At 46.6% G+C, this 16620-nt stretch overlaps 1 protein-coding gene across 11 annotated transcripts in view; it reads left to right on the top strand.

Moving 5' to 3' along the window:
- The window catches only part of MRAS (muscle RAS oncogene homolog), a 40370-nt gene extending 25726 nt beyond the window's left edge, over positions 1 to 14644 (top strand). For all 11 annotated transcript variants that reach the window (XM_082763168.1, XM_082763158.1, XM_082763160.1 and 8 more), the window contains 4 exons: positions 5117 to 5270; positions 8337 to 8436; positions 9702 to 9781; positions 13730 to 14644. In XM_082763168.1, the coding sequence (XP_082619294.1) occupies positions 5117 to 5270; positions 8337 to 8436; positions 9702 to 9781; positions 13730 to 13829 (434 nt within the window). In that variant the 3' untranslated portion in view covers positions 13830 to 14644. The remainder of the gene's footprint in view (positions 1 to 5116; positions 5271 to 8336; positions 8437 to 9701; positions 9782 to 13729) is intronic.
- The last annotated feature ends 1976 nt before the right edge of the window (positions 14645 to 16620 follow it).

Here is a 16620-nt window from a genome sequence, read left to right as displayed (position 1 = left end):
AATAATTGCCCTTTGTTAGAAAATGAGCTCCTTTAAGAGTTCACATCTTTATTTTGTGTATTGATGTGGAAGCCTGTCGTCTGAAGGCTCTTCTTTTTCCTTAAAGAAAGGGCAAGAATTCAAGTACTCGGGTTTTCCGTGTTATAACATCTGTGTATTTAGTTAGGGCACAGAAGGGCTTGCAAAGCCCCATTGTTTCCCCATCACGTGTTTTTCCCTGTGAAAAGCTTTTATGCCAGGGGCAGTGTGGCCATATCTGGGCAGGCCAGTGACAGAGTGACCATGCAAAGCACTTGCCTCTTCTTGCTCACAGCGTGGGCACCTTCCATATCTCTGCAGGGTGATTTGGGGTGTAGGAATACAAAATGCAAGCTGGTCCCTGTGCTCCATCTGCTCAACACCCAAAATACCAGTTCCTCAGCTGAAGTAAATGGGGTCATGGGGACTGCCCATATCCTGCTGATGGAGGGAGGATGAAGACTGGACGTGGTTTTCCTCAGCCTGAGACTGTCTGGTTTACCTTGTCAATTCAAGTTAGGCTTTCCCTTGACCTTAACTATGAAGCCATGGGGTAGCTGGGAATGGAGCCTCTCTCTGGCCCCACCTTTGAAACAGAGCTGCTGTGCAGAGAAAAAAGCAAGACTCAGAAGTGCCAAGAGGAGTCTGGCTCCGTAGCCCATGATGACAGCACTCCCCTGACAGTGCCACATTCCTAGCTCTGCTCTCTGCTCCAGGGACTTTCTGTATTTTGCATTAAGAAGTTGAAGAGGCACAAAATGCCTGGAGTCAGCCTTCTTGTTGCTGCTTTTCTCCCTGGCGCTGTGAACCCAGGTTCCTGTCTGCCTGCAGATCTGTACAGCCTCTTCAGGGCTTGCACACATGCTGCATGTAGGTAGCCAAAGGGATGTCACTGCGGACTGCTTGCAAAAATCAGGTCATACACATCGTACTTGCCTTTCTGAGCAAGAAATGAACGTGAGCACAAACAGAGGTGAGCTTTGTGGTGCCTTCTTCTGGAAGGCAAGGTGCTGTGAGAGCTGCTCTCAGGTCTGGCTGCAGCAGTGTGCAGATGCCATTGGTGTCTGATTTGGGATGAAGGGTAGAAAATGGTTTTAACCTGCTTGTCTGGTCATCTTCCACTCCCTGAGATGCCACAGAGTGGAGAAATTCTTGTGTTGATCTGTCCACCTGACTGCCTGGTAATATGCAGGTAAAGGCATAGGAGGCAGTTCTGCCTAGGCATGGAAAAAGAAGAGCTCTCTCACACAACCAGGTCTGGGCTCCCTCAAGGCTGGGAATGCTGTTTTTGAGTCTGCAGTGAATCCAGCCTAGGCTCTCGAAAAAGCAGTGCCATATCTTGGATTTCACATAGTCCATATGTCTCTGCCCTTGGCTTAGGTGTACGTGCCTGTGTCTCTGGATGGGGACTCGGAGCACACCTGGTTACAGAGGTGCTGCCACACAGAAGACACCTGGACTCACCGAATGCTTTTATTTGGGCCATAGAGCCTCCCAGGCTCCCAAGTCTGCTCAGCAGTGCTTTCTCTGAGCAGCCACCCTCTTGCCTAATCCATCAGGACTCACAGGAAAGTCGTGTGTATAGCTCTAAGGACCCCATTAACGCAGAGCTCATCCTAACAGTTGTGGTCACATCCACTGGAAGGCAGAGAAGGCCATCTCTTTGCTTAGCAACCTCTCATCCTCAAAGCAAGGAGACCTCATGCTGGGCTCTCACAGCCTCATTGCTCTTAGTTTATTCTCCAGCTCATTTGCATGGTAGGTCTGTGAAATGCCGTTTGCACAGCCGCCTTTGGATGTCCCTTCCTACTTCCGACACAGTTGTTGGCTTCTCCTCACTGCTCACCCCGAAGCTTTCGTTAGTGCTCCTCCTTGCTTCCTCTTTGGTCAAGTTTGTGGGAACTACACCAAGTTTGTGCAGCACCGGGAGAGGGACTTCCGACAGCAATCTATGAATTTGACTTCAGTTCTTGGAAGAATGAGGTAGGGGAAACCCGCTGAGCTTTCTTCCAGCCTTATTTCCACATTGGCTTTTATGTGCTGCCAGGGTGGCAACTGCCAGTAAGAGGCAACTGCTGATTTTAAAGAGTACCAGGGGAAGAGAGCTCACAGTTCTCCTCTGTTCACGATTATTTCTGGGTCTTTTGGGCATCCTGTTTGCAGAAACTGGGATTATAAGGATGTGAATGCTCCTCGCCCAGCTGGGAAGCTGCCAAATCACCTTCGCAGTTTCACCTTTCCAAGACTTCTGCTTGTTTCCTCATTTCTATATGTAGTGGTCCTGCTGAAGCTTTTGTGCCAAGACATTGCACTAGAGGCAAAGCTGCTTGCATCTGGCCCTTATTTGGAGCTGGTGCTTTCCAGGATGTGTCCCAGTTCTGCCTACAAAAGGATGCCAATCAGACTCTCACTCTGTTTCTTCACAATTTGTGCAGCACAGACCCATTAGGATAGGGTGGCTGTCTCTAAGAAGAGCACATTTAAAGTTAAAACAAGGACTTGTGGCCAACCACGTGACCCTTGACTTCGTATGAAAAACCCATTGGATGTAATTTTCACTGCTGTGTCTTGCTTGGATTTCCGAAGTGCCATTTTAAGTGCTGCCTGGACTTGCTCTTCTTTCTATGAATGCTGCAAGTGAATTCCCTGTAAATAGTAGCTGCTGACACAGCAGATCTGCCTATGTTTAGTGTGATGCCATGGCCAAGATCCAGGAGAGGTAGGAGTGGCAGGAGGGTAACCCCTGGCTGCTCACTGGGGATCCCCACAGCCACCAGGGCTCCATCCCTGCCCTCTCCCAGGGGACAGCAAGACTTTGGAGGGGCCAGCAGCTGGGCATGGATCAGTGGGTACAACAGCAAGAGGGGGGCTGGATGCTCCTTGTAGGAGGTTTGCAAATGTGTCAGGGCGAGGGGAAGTCTCTAAGCAAATTGCCATGCAGGATGCGGCACATCCCTCTCCACCTTCTTGCCCTCGGCTTCTGCTTGGGCACCTGCCCTGTGCCAGGGGGAGGACGGGCAGGAGAGCCCAACCTGCTGCACCCCACAGGTTGGGTGTGTGAGAGGGGAAGGGAGTGTGTGTGTGTGTGTGTGTTTGTGCATACGTACATGGGCTGTCAGCTCTCAGCCTTGCCCTGACATCGCTTCCAGCTGGTGCAGAAGTCAGCTGAGGGCAGCCCAACCTCTCCTTACAGGTTGGGTGGATAGGAAGGATTAATTTCCTTTTCCGTCCCAGCCACACAGTCCTGGCCTTATTCCACAGAAGCTCTTCTGCCCAGGGCATAGAAATTCACCAGTGCATGCAGTGTCATTGGGTTGTTTTTCTTTTTTTTTTTTTTATTTTATCTTTATTTTCCTTCTTTCTTGTCTTTCCTTTTTTTGTATGGTCCTTACAAATAGCCTGGCCACCTTTGAGCTGAGACTCTTGTTTCCTAGACTCAGGGGAGGGAGGTGGGATAAAAGGCTATGAAAGGACACCCGTGACTTTCTAGCAAGTTCCAGCTTCTCAGCAAGCAAGCCTAAATCTGGGAGTCTCTGCAAGAGCCTAGAAGCTCTTTTCGTCATACAGGTTTCTGGAAACAGCCAGTCAAGACCAGGGAGGGGAGGCAAATGAATATGGCTGAGGATCTTTAAAGGGTCTGCTATCAACAAATATCTCCTCCAGCACAGCTGCCTTTCCTCCAGCCACAGAAGAAAGGGGTGGGCAGGTCTTGGGGCATGCTGTGTCGAGCGTGTCCCTGTGTGGCCACCCCTGCTGATTCAGCAAGTAATGCTGGCAGTGAAGTGGGCTTTATCCTAGCTTCATCTGGAAATCGGGACAGCTGGAGTGCTTACCCTGCAGGGAGCATCTTACTGGGACTGTGGGCCTGCTTGGACTAGAAAAACCCGTATCGAGCCCTGCTGCTCTGTCAGCAATATCAGCAATATGAACCTGCCACTGTCTCCATCCACCAGTGCCCAGGGCTTTCCCTGTCACTTGTGGGCAGCAGATGCTAACGCTGTGGCTGTACAGCGGAGGTGGAAACAGTTTTCCCACCCTGCACAGTTGGCTGGGACGTGAAAACATTCCTAATCTTCACAAAGGTCTTGCGTTTGCCTCTAAGGTACAGCGATGCACATGGACAATGACTTCAGAGCAGCCAAAGTGTTTTGAACTCACCCCTGGTTTGTGTTGGTAGCCTAAACTGCTGAACCCCTTTCATACCCTTCTTCTGCCGGCCAAAATCGTGGCAGCATACTGAGCTGGAGCCTGAGAACTGGCAGTGCTAATGTGCATCGCTATGGGGTGTTTACCCAGAAGGCAGGTGTAGGGCTTCTAGATGTGGTTCAAGAAGTAGCTGATGGGACAGCCTGGGAGGCAAAGTGCCAGAGAGCCAGTAGGTTCTGGCCACACGGGAGATGGGATTACTCTTGGGGAGCAGCAGCTGGGTTGCTGCCACAGCCAGAGATGTTTTAGGGGATTTGAGCATGGATCTAAGCGTTGTCACTGGCTGCCCTGGAACGCAAGCCCACACACAGCAACATGACTGCTGAGTATGATGCACAAGTCACTTAAAGCTTTTCTGCCTGTTATAACTCTTCTGAATATCAAAACATGACTTGCGACGGTGTCTGTAGGGGGGTTCAAGGCTGTACCATCTTGCTCCGAAAGCGCATAATTGTGTACAAATAATATCCAGGCACTGAGAGAGGGAAGATACTCACAGCTATCACTCTGGGTTATCTCCCAGCTCTGCTGCACCACAGTCTGCAAATTGTCCCTGACATTTAAATTGCCATTTACTTGCTCTTCCAGTCTTGGATTTTTCCATGCAGGGATCTGAGAGATCTGGAAGAGGAGGAGGAGATGGAGCTCTTCAAAATGTGTTGAGCCATGTCTTGGTAGAGGAGAATCTCCCTAGGTTCAATAACGTTTGATATTTTGAAGGAAAATAAATTCCCTATAGTCTTCTCCATCCCCTTGTCCCTCCAACTTGCTTTATTGAAATCTCACAGCCTTTGAGAGGACCAAGCCCAGCAGAGGTGGAAGGGCTGGACACACAGCAGCGATAGCTGCAGTTTCACACAGTAACTAAAAACCTTCATCTCTTTTGTCCTAGTTCTGGATACCGCAGGCCAAGAGGAGTTCAGTGCGATGCGGGAGCAGTACATGAGGACTGGAGATGGCTTCCTTATAGTCTACTCTGTGACAGACAAGGCCAGCTTCGAGCACGTGGACCGCTTCCACCAGCTGATCCTCAGAGTCAAAGACAGGTGGGTGCTGGTGCTCCCCGCCTCCGCTGCAGGCTGTGCCAGGGGTGGCTGCATGTCCTCCCCACTTGTGACCTCCTGCATGTCCCAGAGTCATTCCTTGTGTGCTCCGTGTAGGTTTGTAGATCTGCATGAGGGGAATGAGAAATAATTTACCTCTTCTGATAAACATGTAGTTGGTATTTTCAATGTGGAAAAGCTCAGTGAGTCCTATGATGAAGTGAAAATGGTTTTGGAAGGGAGAGAAGCTCCAGTCAGAATGGAGCTAACAAACCCTAAAAGGTCTTACATGATAAGGGCCTGGAAGAAAGTGTCTTGAAGGGGAAAACACCTCGGGTTGGGAAGAACTCTATTTCTTAAAAAGGCTTTAATGCAGTTAACTCATCTTACTATGCAGCAATGAATAAAACATCTCTGTGTGAGTGGGTAAAAGCAAGACAGGTTGCCTGCTCCTCTCCTTATGCGCGCGTGGGAGAAGGTAGCGCTGAGGGCTTAATCGTGGTGAGCGATTGCATCCTGGCAGACTTAAAGGAAGCTGCCAGGGCTTTATCTTGCAGATAACTCCCTCTTCCCGTCCCGCTTTGAGAGATGATGAGTCCTTTCGCACTGGGTGGAGTGTGAATTAAGCTCTTATATGTCTGCAGCTTTGAAACACTTATTTTTTTCCACTCATAATGGCTTTTAATTATGGAAGTCATCAAGAAAAGCCACCAGAGGGTTCAGGCCTCGTTGCTGGCTTCCTTTTGCAGTTCTGAATAACTTCCCCACAGGAAGGGTGGACGCATATCATGTGAGGTTCACAGCTGACAGCTCTTCCAGTAAAGCATCCAAAGCAGAGCCCACGAGAGTGAAAAGTAAAGGAAAATCCACCCTTTGATTTCATCTAAATGAACAAAAACGTCAGTCACTCAGCCTGCCTCCCAGATAACAACGGCGTTTCCTTCACTGCCAACTTAGCTTAGGGCAAATTCAGCCTGTTTCGGAGAGCTGAGGAAGACAGGACTGTGTTTCCTCTAACCTGCTATGAACAGACATTGGTTTTATTTAATTTAGCTTCATGAAAATAAGATGTGGCGTTCATTGTTTTGCTCTGGACTGAAACTTCTACCCCTTCTTGTGCTGTACGAACACAGCGGCAGCGTGTGAGAACCAGGAAGTGAAACTGCTTTTGTTTCCCCACGCTGGAGTGCATAACACCAGGAGTAACACTTCATCCAGAGCCTGAGATTGTTCATATTGCTGTGATTTGCTAAACAGCACAAAAAAAAGAAACTGTCTTGCCAGGCCTGTGCTTAGCTAGGAGCGGGACATCACCCAATTTTCAAACCAGCAGCCAGTTTTGAGGGTTCAAAATCCAAAGGAATAGCAGGCTGCTGCTTTAGCAGAGCTGTTCAAAGCCTCTGTCCCCTTTCTTTGCATAACCTTAATTACAGTAAAACTTCCAACTATAGTAGCTTTGTCGATCTAGCAATCGTACAGCTCACAACAGGGAACAAAGTCCCCACAGAGTTTTATGCCTGATGTAAACAAGGCAAATGAGATGCTGTCCAAACGTAATCCCTCTCTTATCAATGTGCCACAAGCTAAAAGGAATCAAATAATTCAGACGAGCAAGCGTTTTGCTCCAGAATAATCAGACTGAAGATGTATCAGTGCTCAGGTATTAATGTTAAATCAAATCCACATTATCAGAATGAGTAACGGTAAGAACCATTTAAAATGCAGAGTGCAGTACAGTGTATTTCCAGCCAGAGCAACGGGGCAGCGTGCCAGGGAGAAGATGGAACCCTTATCGTCTCAATGAAAAATGACACAGAAACTCTGTTTGAAAATCCAGGAAAGTCTTTTATGCAGCAGTGAGTGCAGCCAGCTGCTCCTTACCCCAGTAAAATCAGCTCTGTTACAGCAGAGAACATTGGAACTATTTTAAGAGAGTTTAAAGCTAAATAATGCTGCAGTAAACATCAGTGATCAGAAGTTACCTCCTCCTTCCTAGCAGTGGGTAGAAGCCACGCAGCACAGCTTTGCTCTGTGTAATGCAGCTGGGGGAGAGGCTCTTGTGTGGAAGGTGGGGTGGGATGGAACTGCACTGCCAGCACCTCCCAAAGCATGAACTGGCTCAGTTCAGTCACCAGAGCTACGAGGACTCTGCCAGGGTAGAGGATGACCCACACGCCTCGTCAGGAAACCCTCACGCGGGGCATGCTGTGGATGAATGGGTCTCTTCACTTGTGATGTCTGAAGACAGTCACTTACACACCTGGCAAAGTTCAAGAAATAACAAGCAGTATTGCAGAGTGAGATGTTCTTGGTACAAAAGGACGGTTGTTCACCAGGCTTTTGCTCTGGGATTAGAAGCAGGAGATGGTAGGTAACAGCATCTGGAAACACAGCGAAGCTCTTTGTTTCACTCCAGCCTCCTCCCAGCTACCCCTGCCAGTCTTTCAGTTGGTGTTGGGGTAACAAGAGTCATTTGGCCTCAGTTATTTTCTTCCCAATGTGATGTGTCCCTAAGTGCCACCTTCACAAGTCTGTCTTTTCTTCTTCATAGGTGCTTTCAGTGAATGAGCATTGTTCTGTCCACTACCAGGACATGAACTAATTCCTCCAACCTCTTTACCTGGCAATGACTAGTAGCTGCTAAGATATGCAGTTATGAGATGCCTTAACTGTTATAAAAGAGTCCTATTTTCCTGTTCAAGATCTGCTTCCATGCCTTAGTTAATTTCCTTCTACAGCAGCAGACTAATTTTGTAGTTCTTTAGCTAGTTGGATCTTCAGTCTATTATCAAGTATTGCAGTAATGATGGCACTTAAGTCCCTGAAGTGCCTGCAAATAAGGGTGGATGCGTGCAAAATATCAAGATAAATTTTTATGATATGAACGTGCATAGTATGCGTAGCTCAGTCTGGTGGTTGATGCCTGGATGATCTTTCTTTATATGTTATGTGGTATGTCGTAGCCAAAAATGCTCGATGATATCAGTATTAGAAAGAGAAACTCATATTCAGTGTTTTGTATTGTAGTCTGCTATTAATTGTTCTTGTTGTTTGTTTGTTTTTCCCCAGAGAGTCCTTTCCAATGATTTTGGTGGCGAACAAAGTTGATCTAATGCATTTACGGAAAATTACAAGAGAACAGGGAAGAGAAATGGCAACAAAACATAATGTAAGTTTGCAGGATTGTGTAATTGCTCATTGTAAGTCCCATTACAGGCATTCAAAATGGAATTCTCTGCTCATTTGGAGCTGAATTAAAGTATTTTTCTTACAATCGAACATTTACAATTGCACTTCCGACTACCACAAAGCAGTAGCTATAGAGTTCCCTTTGGGTGGGGTCAGTTCATCATTGAAACTAGAAGCTCTGCAGCACACCAGGCTATAGCAGATCTGGGGCCATCATGAGACCAGGTGCACAAGCTGTCTGCAAGTGATGAGAAATGTGAATGTTCAAAATGAGGGAAGAAAGTGCACCCTCTTGGGGTGGAAAAGCAGTCAGGAATTAGGAATTATACCCAGGTGTCCATAAGAAGTAGGCTTGTTAAAGATAATGAAGTTACAGGGCTGTAAAGCCTATATAAATCTGGCCTACCATCTTAGATCTGCATTATTCATACTGTAGTTTAGCCTGAGAAATTGGTCTTGGATTGGTGTAGATCACGTGGTACTCCACTAATCACCTCTAAATGCCAGAACATACCCAGGGGGAAGCAGCAACTCCCATAGGAGGAACTTAATGGAAAGGTAGAGGCAAACAAGCCTGAGACCTTTTGGCAGCTTGCTGTGCCTAGATGGCAAACTGTGCTGTGTTTCTAAACAAGGCACAATGGGAGTTTGTCAAGGCAGGTCCCTCCCATGCCCCCTCCCCAAGGAAGCTCACTTCTATAGGAACAAGTGCACCTTGGCCTTACGACACAACACGACGTACTCATCTGTAGGTACATGCTTTGGAAAAGGATGTGTATGCAAAAACTTTATCAGAAGGCAATTTTATAAATCTGCCAGAGTGCTGGACAAGCACTCTAGGAGGCCCCATCTGTCTGTCAGACTTTGAAGATCATTTTAAACTGAGGGGGAATTGTAGTCATGAAATATTCATGCAGTAGTCCTAATAAAACGTGGCAACCAAGACTTCCTGGCAAGTGCTCATCTTTCAACAACCCTTGTCTATTTTCATGTCTGCAAGCACAACTTAGGGGGAGAGAACATCTGACTACATGAAGTCTATGATTACTCTTCCCCAAATCTGAGCTTTCTGTGAGCATGAATGTGTTGATAGCAGTGTCATGACAGCAGTTTGTTTACTGGTATTTCTCCAGTCTCTTAGGCACCCAATTTCTCTAGCCTGTAGGGTTTTTCATTTTGAAACTACTTTGCTCCCAACATATTAGCTGTTACAAATCTCTTTTGTCATGTACTTCTCTCCTTCAGATTCCATATATAGAAACTAGTGCCAAGGACCCACCTCTAAATGTTGACAAGGCCTTCCACGATCTTGTTAGGGTAATAAGGTAAGCTGCAAACACTTGGCTCAGTTAGTGCCTGTAGATGGGACACGCAGAAGTCCTGGTCTTGGAAGCCAGGAGATGACTTTTGAGGGCTAGAGTGTGGTGGTTTGGTTGGAGGTGGGGGATTTCTGGGTTTTATTAAGCTTCCTTGTTTTGTATGTGCATATAGATGTTACTAACCAGTAGTTTGCCTTTGCAAAATATCAGTATTAGGCAGTTTGACAACTAGTTGTGGCCATGACAAAAATATGTTAGTCACTCAGCAATGCAAAACTTGCTGTAATAATCGGCTTTAAAAGGCCAGCATTAAAAGCTTTGGGCTAGTAATGTGGGTTTTCATAGCATTGTCATCTCAGGGTCTCATGTTGCTCTAAGTTAAAGGGACTGGCTCTAACTTTATAGGTAACTTTTTGCTCATTAAATGGAAAAAAATAAGCCATTTTATATGAGAAACAGCATGACCTAATGGCTAAGCCACAGGTTTCCTCCTCAGACAGCAGAGGTTTATTCCCAATTTTGGCACGAGCTGCTTTTGTTCGCCTTGGCGAATGCCTGCTCTCTGGGCGAACCCGGCTCCTGCTGCTGTCGGCAAGGTGCTGCCGTCCAAAATCCTGGCTGCCCCGCAGGAAAAGAGCTGTATGCACATCTCAGCTGATAACCTCACATCTCTGAGAAGATTTGTTTTTTTTCTGACATGGGTTGTCTGCCAGATTTTTTGGGGCCTTAGTTTCTCATGTTTTGGGAGGGTGCTGAGCTGAGATAATGCTCCTCCCTGCCATGCAGTCAAAGTGCCTTGCTCGGCAATTAAACCATGAGGCATTTATTCACAACGTCTCTGTACTTGTGAACATCTTAGCATAGCACAGCCTCGAGTCAGCCTCCATCAAAAGCAGATGGTACTGCCCACTCTTCCCACATATCTGAAAAGCAGGGGGCAGAAAATCTTTGGAGAGCTGCAGAGCTGAGTTGGAAATGTCCCAAGCTGTTTCCCAACTGTTCTGGAACTCAGCATTAGTTGGCCAGATACTCCTTTTTGTTACAGTGAGCTCTTACCACAATCTATTCTATTCTGAAAAGAAAAAAAAAAAAAAGAAAAAGAAAAAAAAAAAAAAGGAAAGAAAGAGACACAGCAAAAATAAGATGGTAAGGCTGTTTGCTTTCTCTATGTAATGTGGCTTCAGACAGGCACAGGCTGGATGGAGCATTTTAATGATCCAGCACTAATTTTTAGCCCTGAAAATGCACTCCATAACATCACAAATAGGTGATCTATTCCTCAGTTCCCGAGTAGTTACAAAGAGTTGTTGCCAGCCATATGAGACCCTTCTGAACGTGTATGTTCACAAGAGCTTGAACTGTGGTTGAGACTTACAAGGAACAGCTGAGGCCCCTTGGTGTGTTCAGAGCAGAGCAGGCCTCATGGCGGCCTGCAGCTCCCTCACGAGGGGAGCGGAGGGGCAGGCGCTGAGCTCTGCTCTCTGGGGACAGCGACAGGACCCGAGGGGACGGCATGGAGCTGGGACAGGGGAGGGTCAGTCTGTGGGTTAGGGAAAGGTTCTGCACCCAGAGGGTGGTCGGGCACAGGCACAGGCCCCACAGGGCTGCGTTCATGACACCAACCCTACTGGAGTTCCAGAAGTGTTTGGACAACGCTCTCAGAAATATGGTTTGATTTTTGGGTGGTGCTGTGCAGAGCCAGGAGTTGGACTCAATGATCCTGGTGGGTCCCTTCCAGCTCAAGCTATTCCTTGATTCTATGGTTCTAAGATGGAGAGCAGAGAGACGTTGTGTGATCTGGTTATTTGCCACAATGCAACTTTTCCTGGTCTTTGGACATTGCAAACCGTCTGCAGCCATATGATGCTATCGCCCACCAAGCACCACTTTTCCTAAGTGAGCTTTACCAAATAAAATGTAAATGTACAACTCCCCAATAAATATGCTATTCCTGGAGTGCTTTAAGAATTCACAAGCTCCTGAGAGCCCATGTTAGTTTGCAGGGTGAGGACTCATTCAGGGTTAGCACACTTCGTGCTCCTTGCACTTGGCTGATACCCACTTCATGTAATTTTTTTTTTTTTTTTTTTTTTTTTGCAATAAACTATTGTCTGAAAGTAATCCTAAAAGGATTGGGTGACAGAGCTTGCCCAACAGATCTTTAAAAATTCCTAATACATCTTTCGTGCTCCAGCAGAGTATACACAAGCACCATCACAGCAGAAATCTTGAATGGGTGCAGTACGTGGTTTTCTGGATCTCTAAAACCATTCAAGAATGCTTGTGGCTGCTCAGTGTTTATTCAAATTGAAGTATTTTCTTATTTCTGCTTTCTTACTCTGAGCTTTTAAGTTTCATGTTTTTCGTGCCAGCAGCCTTCATACTTGCTGAAAACAAGTCTTGCTAGTCAAAGTTGAGTTGATTTTTTTCAGATTGTTGCAAACATTTGAGAGTTGAGGCTGTAAGAAAAACATCAAATAAAGCAACAATGATTTGTCTCCAAACTTTGTCTCATTCTGCTCCAGATAATGTGGTCTAAACACTCAGCTTAGTGCCTGACATATTACACAGCAAAAGAGGCTGGTGTTGAGCTATTCAAGCTCTTAGGTTTATTATTTAGGCTCAGAGTCTGTGGAAGCTGCCTATGTTCATATGGCTTATCTTGCTATGAAATCCAAGTCTACAGCCTACCTGTCAGGTGTTTGAACTACAAAGCCTTCTTCTGTTGAATTTGCAATGCTGGGCTGACTTGAGTGGCTGGTGCGAACAGGTACAGCTCCCCTGAAGCCAGTGCACTTTTTGTCACTATTGCAGCGTGACAAGACTGGGTATAGCTGATGGCACAGAAGTGTCTGTATAGCACCAGGTGAGGATCTGAGTCATCATTTAACCATCAAGCCTCTTTTAAACAATATGACTGAGCAATATCTCATCTTTAATGAAAAGGGAGAAGCCATCAGCAGAACATCAGATGAGATGGAAATAGTATTTTAGAGGTTGCTCACAACCCACCTGACTGATGGGGGCTGCTGCAGCACAGTGCAAGAGGGCTGGCAGCTGTGTGTTGCTGATGGCCGATTTCAGGCAGCCACAGGAGCATCTTCCTGGGGCCAGCCCCAGACAAAGGCTTGTATCCTGCTCCCGGTGCACTGGTGCTCATCACAACTTCCAGGAGAAGGCCAAAACCTTTTTGGCAGCATACACTATTTTTTGGAGAAGGGGAAAAAAAATTATGAAGTCGACATCAGTGCAGTTGGCTGGGGGCAATTCTACGTGAAAGTAAATCTTTCCAGGAAGGTCTGTTTCTTTGTACACCCTGTATCAATTTTGCCACCTTACCATAATGAGCACTAGCAGCAGTGTGGTGGATGAGCTCTGTTTCCCACGTGAGCATCCCTACCTCCCAGGTGAACTGAGCAGCACTCTGGCAGGGGAGGAGAGGCAGCAGTCTCCCAGGACAGCTGGACTCATAGTCCCCTCTCAGGACGTACGTCCCTGCCTTTAGCCTTGATGTCTGGTTATGGCTTCTTTCCTCACAAAGGGCGGTGGTTGCTGCTACCTGTGTGGTTTGAGAAACCAGGTGGTGGTGGAAGGGTGTATGGAGATGAGTATACATGCCAATATAGAGAGTCATAGAATGTCCTGAGTTGGAAGGGACCGCTAAGGATCATCAAGTCCAACCCCTGGCTCCACACAGGTCTACCCAAAAATTCAGACTACGTGCACGGTCCAAGCACTTCTTGAACTCTGACAGGCTTGGTGCTGTGACTACATCCCTGGGGAGCCTGTCCCAGTGAGTGACAACCCTCTCAGTGAAGAACCACAGCTATGTATATATGCACCCTAAGGTGCCTTTCTGCTGGCTGCCCAGGGTTCTGGATGGCAACACCTGAGCCAGCCTGCTGGCTGCTTGTGTCTCACCTTATTTTCTTTCCTCCCTCCCTCCCAAAACAGGCAACAAATCCCGGAGAAAAGCCAGAAGAAGAAGAAAAAGACCAAATGGCGAGGGGACCGAGCCACAGGCTCCCACAAACTCCAGTGTGCCATTTTGTGACGGGAGCGCCCAGGAACGCCTTGGACGTCTCCCTCCTCCCCCCGACCCACGGCGAGGCGCAGCGTGAGGCCCCGCTGAGCTCCCAGCAGCAGCTCTGGCTCGGAGGAGGCAGCTCGAGGGGTCCGGACCCCGGGGTGATCGGCCGGAGGGGGCTGCGCCTGGGGCGCCGCAGGAGCCGCGCTAACAGGAGGCGGAAGGGAGCGGCAGGACCTCGACGCTCGAACATCCCCAGCTCCTTCCAGAGGCCTCCATGGTGTTTGTTTAAAAAAGAAAAAAAAAAAAAAAAGAAAAAAAAAAGTGTTGGTTTTATCTGCAAACATTTCTCCTTGTGACCCGTTTATGAACAGCCATGAATAGCCCCCTGTTTGGTACAGTCGTGAGTGTATGTGTGGGGGAAGGGAAAGGGCTTTTCTCTTTTTTTTTTTTTTTTTTTTCCCTTGTCCTCTTCTCCTTTTTCGTTGTTTGCTCAGCAAGCATTGGGTTGCAGAGAAACATGGCTGGGGTTAGATTTTTTGCACTGAACTCTCTCCTATGCGGCAGTGCCAAAACACGACTTCATATGAAAGTGCATAGATTTGAAGGAAGAAAATGAATTCCAGCTGCTCTGGGTGCTCCAGACATTGTGTCAGACTCTGGAGGGCAGCCAGCTCACAGACCATAAACTCCAGCTTAGGAAAGGAGGTTTGGGCTTGGATATTTTTTTTTCTTACCCTTTGTCAAGAGGTTTTGTTTCTGTTTTGTAACTTGGGGCATGTCAAAGTTAAGATGTTTTGTTAACCTGGAAGTATTTAAATTAAAGTAATTTACAAATGGAAGGGTATGTCATCTTTGGGGGAGGGGGAGAAACAAAATTTGAACTGAATTTGTTTTCTGGGTGTTGAATTTCTCCCTCATAAATGTGTGTAAAGTGGTGTGATCTAAATCCCTCGTTAATATTCCTTAACCTTTCCCTGCAAAGCCACTCTTGGGTAGATGGATTGTTTTGCTTTTCCCAGGCTCATCTCGTGCAGAGACAAAAAAAAAAAAAAAAAAAATCTGTTTATGGGCTTTGGCTCAATGTTTCTTCATTTCTTCTCCCCTTCCTTGAGAGTTGATGACTTGAAAGGAAGAGGTGTTTTTAATATGGCTCAAGTGGGATGTGTCTCTTCATAAGCTTCGTGTATCTAAAACTTTTCACTGAAAACAGCAGAGACTAAATATCTTTATGCTTTGTGAAGAGGAAAGGCAAAAAAAAAAATAAATCTGCAGCAATTCAAGCTGCCAGAAATATGATTGTGCGCATCCTGGAGGGAGCACATCTTTTTTCACACCTTTACTGGCACCAAGAATTGTAATGGCAATTTTTTTCTTTAATTTAATGGATTGTCATCTGCTGGACTGAAGCCATCAGTTCCATTCCCAGGGTCACCAACCTCCTTTGAAAGTAACGACTTGCTTTTCATCAGCTTGAATCCTGTTCAAATATGCTTTATGGGCATGACTTAAAATATTGGCAGAGTATAAATACTTGAGAGTTGTGTGTCTGAGCACAGAAAATCATAGCACTGGCTATTGAGGAGCCATACAAGATGGTGGATCATCACAAACTTAATTGTGTGTGTTTGTCTTTGCAATCTGTTTGCTGCTGGACTTCGTTTCTTGCCTCTTTGCCAGGTCACCTTGTAAAGTGGGAGTTGGCTGCTGATTATGTTTCAGGTGAGTGCAGCTAATGAAAACATTTTCCTCATTTGTCCAGTCTTCATCACGGCCAAAATACAGCAAACGTCTGCAGCCATCTCAGCAAGCTGCTTAGCATCGTGCTGGCTCACCTGCCTCTGCCCTTTTCTCTGTGATGACAGATGCTGGGGATGGATTAGCAAGGGGGATATTGGAAGGAAATGTTTTTCCTGGTAAAGTTGCAACACCCTGTGTCAACTAAGACCTGGCTTCAGACCATCGCAGTGTTTCTCCCACTGTAGTTTCCTCATTGGCTGAATTGTGGTGGCTGAAACCTTCTGGGCCAAATCCTGGCTCTTGAGACTTGCTATTATCTTTGGGGGGGGGGGGGGTGAAGATCTCCCTGTAGGCATCTCTCTCATTTGTTCTGCCTTCACACGGTGTCTGATGCTTACAACCAAAACAATTTGCTATAAACCCATTGTTGCATTCCTGCCTGAATCCCTGTCTAGTCTGACTACAGGCTTTTTTTTTTTTTTTTTTTTAATTACAAACAAGTAATGCCATGGGATCCCACACACAAGAAGATGATGGCATTTTCAGGGAGCTCTGCTAATACCCCCCAGGGTGCTTCCACTTAAAAATAACCTGATTTCTGCTGAAACCCCTCATCCTTATTATTTTTATCTAAACCCTTGGGAATGCTTGCCTGAAAACAGCATGTGTGCATCTTGAGTCACATCTGCTGGGTACTCGGCACTGCATGCAAGAAATTATCTGCTTTTTCTGAAAGCATCTTAATTGTTTCTTCAGCTTCTTTAGCAACTAACAGCTACTGCAGAATAACATGGGGAGGAGGGGAAAGGAACAGATTAACAACTAAATATGCATAATGATAAAAGGAGGAGAGCATGCTTTGTTTTTTTTATGTTAATTAAACTGTTAGAGCAAGGAGTGTTTTCCAGCAGGGACTGCATCTCTAATGAGTCTAGGGTGCGCATGATAGGGAAGGGATACGAAGCCTTTTGCCATCTAACTCACCCTTTTGTATTCAGGGCTGTTATCAAACCAAGAGTACTGTTCTTCCATGTGCAGCACCTGGGACCCGGGTTGCAAGACACTGGCTGATGGCACG

Source organism: Aythya marila, assembly GCF_965140915.1.
Source record: "Aythya marila genome assembly, chromosome: 6".
NCBI classification, from domain to species: domain Eukaryota; kingdom Metazoa; phylum Chordata; class Aves; order Anseriformes; family Anatidae; genus Aythya; species Aythya marila.
This window is presented reverse-complemented; position numbering and strand designations above follow the sequence as displayed.